Below are 8,985 nucleotides of genomic sequence, written 5' to 3'. Positions count from 1 at the left end.
CTGTTTTCTTAAAGCATTTAGCGTTACCCTTAAATTCGTCTAAATCCAAACAAAGATCAAAACACACAAAGGATTCAGATTGCTAAATTCCGACTAATTTACGTACTTATTGTCTCCTAACGATAGCATCTCGAATGCTTCGAGACCTCGGAACATCCAATTCCCAAATGCAATCTACTAAATGTTAGTAGAATTTATTGACAAACAATGTGTTAACATTGGAAAACTGCAAAAAATCAGAACGCCCATTAATAACACATTATTCATGAATGTTTGTATAAACCAGTTGACAAGTAAGTCACAAGTAAGTAGATCCCTTGATCTCAAATCCTATTGAGCTAGATCTATTGGCATTTAAAATCAGCCGGTCCACGCGTCTCTAGAGATGAAGCGAATAACGGAAGGAAGACCAACTAACATTGAACTACACCACGTATCTGTACGTGCATACGAATGACAATCAACTTATCACAACAAAGGATTCAGATGATGATTATGTTCGACTCAGCCACAAACAATGACATTAGTCAGATGCTCTAAGTGAATGTGTTGGTTGAAACTCGTTATTTGGTTTCAATTTACATTTCGATAAAATTACTGGCCTAAAAAAAAGGTCTAAAGGAGTTTTTTGACCTCTGTAAAAATATTTAAGAATCCACGGAATTGCACGCAAAACACCATATTGCACTTTAAACTTGTCCAGTGCAGTTTTGGGATAAAAGTTCAATTCTTATAAAGTCTGAACATAAATAAAATACAAAGTCATTGTATTTGCGAAAGTTACTGTAAAAACTAACATCAAATGGTTTGATTCTCTCCGTTAACTATTGAACTTTTTTGATGAACTTCCTCTCTTTACAATAATTGCTTTTTTATACTTAATATAGGTACCTATATAATATTTAGATGACTTTTATCGTCGGTTTCGCAGCACTGAATTCTTGTTAGTGAAAGTTGCTTTTTTAAAATACGGCATTTTTAAGAAAGGTAATGTGTGTTTAAAAAATCTTGTTTGTAAATACTAAAAAAAACATTTCAGTGGAACAGGACTTACGTTTCTAAAAGCATCGCGCTTGGCTATAGAAAGTCAATGGGATTTCATCTAGCCTAGTGGAAATAAAAACAGAGTAAGTATATTTGAAGTATATTAATATATATAATCTTCGTAACGAAAAGTATGAGTGGCTACAAAACGATTGGTCGTGGCTTTAATTCCTGCATTATATTGATTACAGTGTTATATTATGCGATTTGTTCGGGGTCTGGTGTATGGGACACCGAAGTCACCCAGATATTTTAGGGCCATTTTACTTAAGATATGTTTATATTTTATATTAAGCTCGATATCAGGACCATAATATGTATGTTATAGCCACTTTCTAGGAGTTAAATGTATTTAGAGTATAAAACCGATTTAATCGCGTCATCGATTCCCAAGCAGAGTACGTAAAAAAATTTGTGGCCTACAACTATAATTTCTACCCGAAAAAGCGATAGTTTTGGTTCATGTCAGGTCAAGCTACAAAGAATAAACACTGGCGGAAAAATCTTTTATGACTTTTCTTGCTAATCTAAATCCCGTTTAAGAACTACTGTACAAATTCATAGAACACACACATTTATTGGATGTATTTTTATAATTATAAAACAACATAAGGCCCCTTTGTAAATTGTAGGGGAACGTGACATCTTGGACGTAACCAATATTTTTTATATAATTAAATATATGAATAAATCTTCAATGTGTCGATCTGTATACATGATTATATTGTTGACTGGCTTCATAAAAGTAGCACTCGCCAATTGCAGCCGTCCCGATGAAGTAGATTTTGTGGAACACTGATGTCACGAATTGTCAATCAACATAGGTTATAGAGGCGCGCCAGTATTGTAATGCTCTTTGCGCCAGTGGAAACGCTTTGCTTGTTCCCTTCGGTCTGGACAGCAGAGATAGAAAACTAGTGAATTTTTATATTATGTTTTGTTTTTGACCATGTTTCTCGTTGAGTTTGAAGTGATTAACGTTATTATTGTCTTGTTCACATTATTTAACTTATGATTCCTTGTATATTCGTTACGTATAGATCTTTGTGTTAAATAAAAATATTTTTCATTTTCAGTTTTTTTCAATATTATTCCGATAAAGAAGATATACCGATTAGTCTTCTTAGAATTTCAAGAAGCTCTTTCACTATTCTCTGCCTTGTTATTTGTTATTAAACCCTATTAAATTCACTATGGAAAGCTGCAACGTAAAATATTTCTAACTAGAAATTTACTAATTATTTCTTGTTATTTTCAATTAACTTTAGTACTATTTTGAGTAAGAATTAAAACAAACAGTACTAGCACAGTATTTATTTCAAATGTGAATAACATATGCACTATAATTACAAGGATAGATGTATAATAGGATAGAAGGAATATAAAACAATATGCACAATTCCCTGTAGGTATTTACACAACAACTTATTTAAGGCATAATTCAACAGTTTTGTTCGCTGGATCGTCAATGGGCAAATGCTTTATATCGATAATACAATCGATATGCATCAATCCTTATAAAATCGATGTTACAAAAAAAACATAAGGTACAATCGGTGAAATAAATATAATTGTTATTTTGATTTGGTTTTAAATTGAAGTTAAATTGGAAATTGACTTTACATTATATTTAAGTAATCAAAATACAATATTTGACATAGCAATTTGATATAGGATCACTAATAGGATGTTTATTAGATAAACAATCAATACTACGAATACAGACATAAAATTTAAAAGATTGTAAAACAGGTAGATAAAACAATAATGTGACTTTAGTTCTTTAGGCATATTTATATATAGTTTGTAGAATTAAATCGATTTATAGTTTCAGCCTTCTAGTCAGTTACATTGAAAGGTATACAAAGAGAGGAAATACCTAGTATACAGACTAATGTAATCCGGTAATTTTTCGGAAGCTTTATATGTTACAGTATCCAGTCACATTTAAGCATTTAAGGACCTTTTATAAATACGTAGTCTAATGGATATATAATTGACTATAGAAAAAAAAATAATCAAAAATCCAAGGATATATAGAAGGCAAAAAACAAGTCAGTCTATAGGTACATTTCTACATTTATATATGTACTTTAATTATATATTGGTAAGCTCTATAAGGGTTACATTACATAATAAATATATTTATTCATGAAGACTTTACTTTCCATATTTTCATACTAAACGCAGCGAGATTCTGCTACGCACTTTGTAAAAATATGGCACACTTGATACAACAAAATAACATAATCTACATATTTAACCAGCTTATTTAAAGAAACACTGTTACTCGGTGGTGCCACTGTCTCTGTGCCAACAAGTACAAAAATAGCAAACATTTTTGGGAAACGACACTAATTTAACAACTACCTACATAATAAAAGTATATTCAATGATAAATAACTTATGCGGCACATTTGCCTATTTCGATATGTGGCTTGGGAAATACAATTAGAATCGATTAAAATATGACGGTGCACCATCGATCCGTTGCTCATTTCCTGTACCATATGAAAATCGATAATGACAGTTACTGATAAATATCGATACATTTAAATTCGAAATAGCAAATGCACAACTTTCTGTAGTGTACACAAGAATTAAAGCTTTTCATAGGCATTAAATACACAAACTACCTCCTAATGCAATTACCAAATTCTATAAGCATGTGCAAGTGAGGTACGTTAATTTATCGATATCGAAACATATAACATTCATATCACAAAATGTTACCGATTCGTTGCTTCTACGGTGAAAATTGTGAAGCATTACCACTATATCATAAATGACTTCGTTTGTCTACAAAATTGAATCTGATTTAATTGACCAACTACATATTACGAATACATTGCTTAAAACAATAAGTACAAAAGACGCAAATAAAAATACAATATATACATTACTATACAAAAATGTAATACTAAAACGCATTAAGATTTTTCACAACTATAAGTAATTAGTGCTTTTGCAAATCGTTAGTTATGGCAACTGCAGCATCGTCTAAGAACCTATCTTATCCTAAAATAACATTTCGAGGCCGTCACAGAATATATAAATATTGGGAAAACTGTAACTGGCCGAAACAAACATTAACCTATTGCTGGAATGTTCCTAACAATTGAGCAAGTTGTATAAAGAAATCAATTCCTATTGCATTACCGAACTGTATTATTGTATATGACGCCGCAAATAAGTATAAAAGCGTCCCTTAAATAGTAACGTTAGTTCCAAATGGTACAAATCATACAAGCATATATCAGGCAGAGTAAGCTTATCTCATTTATTCATCTAAAATTATTTTATTCCTCGCATTTTATTTCAAAATGTTTAGTATTGATCAAAATATTAATAACAAAAGTAGAATGTTCATACACAGATATTATATATTGAATATATCTACTCATGAGTAAATTACTTGCCTAACTACAACATCTAGTCCAAAAACGGTAGGTAGGTACATTTTAATCGAGTACACAATATCATCTAATAATAATTGAACATCCTACATTTTTCGCTTAATTTTTAAAGCAGATTACATGTTCCAATATCATATTAATTATCCAATCTATTAAGAGTCGTTCAAGTTCACGATTTCATTAGGTCAAACATTTGGGGCATAGCTATTAACCAGCGTGGAGGATCTCTGATGACGATCTAGAAGCATGATATGAGAGATCCATTTTAGCTGATTACCTTAAATTATATTAGTACTGATATAGTACCTACTGGTATCAAACACGTTAATATTGATGTGTATACGTTTATGTAAAGAAATTGTCCCTTTGTTGATATATTGGCAGCTCGACGTCAGGTGACCGATCGTCTAGATCATCCGCATGATCGTTCTGAGGCAGTTCTTCTAGCGCTTTCACTGATGACGAAAACATAGAATTAGGACAAGAATAAAACATTACTAGCAGAGTAACGAAGAAAATGCAAAATCTCACAATGAATGCATCAAAATACAGGTAAAATAAAAAAAAAACTACTCACAACAAAATGCATAAAACGAAACCATGCCGCAACAATGGATAGCAGATCTCTTCTAAGGACCGTCCGAGTAGCCAACTTGCAAGTTAATTGTTGTATTTGTGTTAGTTTATATGTTTGGAAGCAAATCGTTTTGTAAATGTGATTGTGCGAATCTCGTGTTAAGTGAATTTGTAAGTTGGTGGCCAATCAGTGGTTGGAGCCGGAAGGTCCTTGTTCTGTGTTGGTTCCTGCAGAATAGGGACAAACGACATCAAGCATAACGTTTGTTACATGCGTGAACACACGTGTTTATTAGTCACATATAACTCCACAAGAATTGTCAAAAAATCATATGATACATTCAAGATTCTTGATTTAAAATATATTTTAAATATTAATATTTCTAACATCACCATTCAACATATCAATATAATTGTTCGTGATTAAAAGTTAAAAAGAATTTTAACAGTGCCTTATCGCTAAACATAATACAAATAGTGTTGAAATTATTTCGTGTGAATATGTAAATACTATTATTAAGTGATAAGTACTTTTCTGACAATTCCAATCAACATCACAAAAGAATAATGCAAAACCAAAATGTGCAAGAAAAAGAAGTAAAAAAAAGTTTACATCATATAAAAAATATCAAATTGCGATCACGTGTTATTAATTATATAGTATTTAAAATTTTAAATAAGGCCGTAAAATTTATGAAATCTCAGGCAGAGTGGAAAAACATATCAGTGAAAATACACAAAAATTACAATTTGATATAACATTACAATGATATCGAAACTATTTATAGCAATATGAATCAAATACCGGAGTCGTATAAGTCAATCCAAAATAAGCAATATCACAAATCAATGAAATCTTCTTCATTTCAACATAAGAGACAAGGTTATAATTGTTCGGCGTATACGAGCAAATGATCGCATAGTTTCAGTCTAGCAATAGATTTTGTAAGTGGACCAACATTTTATCGGCGTATTGTAACACCTGGCACTCGTAAATCACTCGAGTAATTAAATCTGTAATACGAAGAATGTAACTTCTCTATTATTAATAAAACCGCGATTAGCAATGATTCAAGATTGTACAATATTCAATACACCCAAAGTCAAGTCTGGCTGTGACTAGCGTCGAACTTAACCATAATATTAGAAACGTCTCTCTTAAATATAGAGCTCATGATACTAAAACTTGAAATTCACAAAACTATAATGACAAACTATGATCTGAGAGCGAATAACTCAAACTATATCAAGTTTCGACATCACACAACATGAAATCTAAACAACAGCTGGCAATACTAAAATAAAGCAACATTCTTACCGGCAATGATTTTGCTCATCTCTGTTACTTGCTTGGCGAGTATCTGGTTCATTTGCAGCAAGTGCTCCCTTTGTCTCTTGTCGTCGTTGTCCGGGCTCTAACGATCATCATACAAGCACAACATGTAGGACTGTGCCAGTTATATACAGCCAACATTCGAAGCGGCTATACAAGCTTTTGTGTTTGTAGATGAAATTTTATTTAGCAATATAGACAGCTAATATTCGAATCAAATGGCTTTCAAAACAAAAGCCCTGTCTGATTATTGTATCATAACTTTAAGTACTTAATATGGTAAGAATTTAAAGTAATCATAATATTGCCATAACCAAAAAAAATACTTTTGAATGCAACACCTACTTATATATCATAGATATATTGTCTTATGAGAAAATTTAAAAATATCAACAGCTACGAATGATTTGAGAAGTAATGAATTAACATTAATTCAATTGAACAATATGATTGTATGACGAAAAATCGAAATTACCATGCGATATGATTTTAGAGTTAAATATATTTGTAAGAAATTACAAACGGGTGAAAAAAGAGATGATTTTAAATTAATGTAAATTTAAAAAAAAATGCATGTATTGCCGCAAATCACGCAAGAAATCTCAGGCTGATGAATCTTGACAAAATGAGAATATATGAAAAAACAATTTTATCTACAAACACTTCTAACAATAATATAATATTCTAAAAATGACGTTGTATTTTTATTAAAACTCACTGACAGAGATGATCGTGCAATGAGAAGAGAAGTATCATTCAGTACAACAATTAAAGCATAGCGAGAAATACAAGATGCAGTGCTAAAAAAATTATGTTGTGTAATCTAAAGTTTACTTTTCAAAACCACAGAAGAAAAATTTCCAAAAATACTCTCAATAGTAAGTAGTGTGATCAACCTTTAAGTAATGACAGTTTTTTCGTTAAAAAGCTCATTCGAAATTAGAAAATAAGTAGTAATGGTAAAGTAAAATAGTTTGTCGTAATGATAGCGGCTTTTTGTGACATGAGATATTATATTCGTTTAAAAATTATAGAATTGACTCAGTGCAGTAAGTTTAATTTGCGACATAACCAACCTTGGTGGGATCAGCGGATGAACTTGTTAGCATCTTTTTAATGGATTCCACTTTCTCCTGCCTCTTCTGTTGTTCTTCGGGAGACAATTCCGGTGGCTGTTTAAATAGCAATATTGTTAAATTCCGATACACCAATACAAATTGTTACTATAAATCCAACAGAAGACACTTATTAGACATTTTAAATACAGATAAAGTAATAAAATGATCTTCCACCAATTCTCAAATGACTAAATCTTATTAATTTTTCCTATTAATATGTTATTATTTGATAAATGAAAGCAATTTTTAAAAAGCATGACACAGTTAAAGTAGACACCTTCCGTTTTGTAAATACATCTTCGCCGCTTTACGGCACAACTAATGTATACTAGCGTACGGGATTCAACACAGCCGTTCCGATTATCAAAATGAAGACACAATGTAATCATTATTGATTAACAAGTAGCCCCCATGTCCAGCGTGTAAGGCAGGACAGTTACCTTCTCCGGTATGTACCGCTCGGGTATGAGTATCTTCTGCGGCGCGGCGAGCAGCTGGTCGATGGCGTTGTCGGCGCGGCGCAGCGTCGCCGGCAGCGCCGAGCGCACCACGTCCGGCGCCGCGCCGCGCAGCGCACGCTCCATGTCCGCGTCGTCCAGCGAACGGCCCAGCTTCTGCAATACCCAACACGGAACATCACATTGGAATATCACCCATCGAAAAGGTATTTATGTCTAAACTCAAGGCCACTTAATGCATTTCATGATATTGAAACACTTCACTTGCTTCATAGGAATACAGGCAATAATAACACTTACATCTTGATTATAAGAATCCTTCGGAATCTCGTTAAGTGTCTTCGCGCTCAAATGATGAGGAGCTGTGTAATGCCGCCGCTTTTCTTTAGGCACCTGCCTCCGGTGCAAAGATCCATTCTTCGTATCACCGGAAACCTCAGTTATAATCTGCTTTGCTGCCTCGCTCTTAAATATGGGTGACAACTCCATATTAGACCTTGTCAAACTAACAATACTGCTTGTTTTAGACATTGGGTCGTTAGTCAAAGTCCTCGAACTATCAGTAGGGCTGTTTAAGTATTGAGTTGAGAGTGATACGTTTCTATCGTATGCAGATCTGTCGTAGCTTTTGTGGTAGCTGCTGCTTAACGAAGATATGTCTCTAGAGTAATCGTAGTTCGACAAAGATGGACTTGAAACATATTTGGGACTGAGTTCCATGTTCTTTTCATTCATTCTGTAGTTCTGCTCTTGTTGTGCTCTATAGTAATCGTATTTGTAATCCGTTCTTGGCAGTGACGAGGCTCGTGAGTAGTTCACGGATTGCACGAGCTCCTCCTCCAAGAATTGGTCGAGGTTTGCTGTGATGTTGTTGGACCAATCCGTCATTGGTTGGAGAGAGCGTTCACGATCTCGCTGGCGTCTCTCACTTTCTCTCTTCACTATGCGGACTGTTTTGATTTCTTGCTTCTCGACGTTAGACAAGTTTCCTGAAATAATTAAAATTATTAGAAATAATTTATTTAAGTCGCGATCGCTGG

At 33.1% G+C, this 8,985-nt stretch overlaps 1 protein-coding gene across 2 annotated transcripts in view; it reads right to left on the bottom strand.

The window, feature by feature from the left end:
- Nucleotides 1-2,343: 2,343 nt before the first annotated feature.
- The window catches only part of LOC115447287, a 56,400-nt gene continuing 49,758 nt past the window's right edge, over nucleotides 2,344-8,985 (bottom strand). The window contains exons 19-24 of one of the 2 annotated variants that reach the window (XR_005113776.1): nucleotides 8,246-8,934; nucleotides 7,928-8,101; nucleotides 7,446-7,541; nucleotides 6,355-6,451; nucleotides 5,038-5,264; nucleotides 2,344-4,915 (exon numbers count right to left, since the gene is read on the bottom strand). Coding sequence is in view for 1 of the 2 variants with exons in the window: in XM_030174294.2 (XP_030030154.1) it covers nucleotides 4,806-4,915; nucleotides 6,355-6,451; nucleotides 7,446-7,541; nucleotides 7,928-8,101; nucleotides 8,246-8,934 (1,166 nt within the window). In the remaining variant the exon portion in view is untranslated. The remainder of the gene's footprint in view (nucleotides 4,916-5,037; nucleotides 5,265-6,354; nucleotides 6,452-7,445; nucleotides 7,542-7,927; nucleotides 8,102-8,245; nucleotides 8,935-8,985) is intronic. The other variant, XM_030174294.2, reaches the window with a different exon arrangement.

This window comes from Manduca sexta, chromosome 6 (assembly GCF_014839805.1).
Source record: "Manduca sexta isolate Smith_Timp_Sample1 chromosome 6, JHU_Msex_v1.0, whole genome shotgun sequence".
Classification (NCBI taxonomy): Eukaryota; Metazoa; Arthropoda; class Insecta; order Lepidoptera; family Sphingidae; genus Manduca; species Manduca sexta.
The sequence above is the reverse complement of the archived record's forward strand: the minus strand, read 5'-3'. Positions and strand labels throughout refer to the sequence as shown.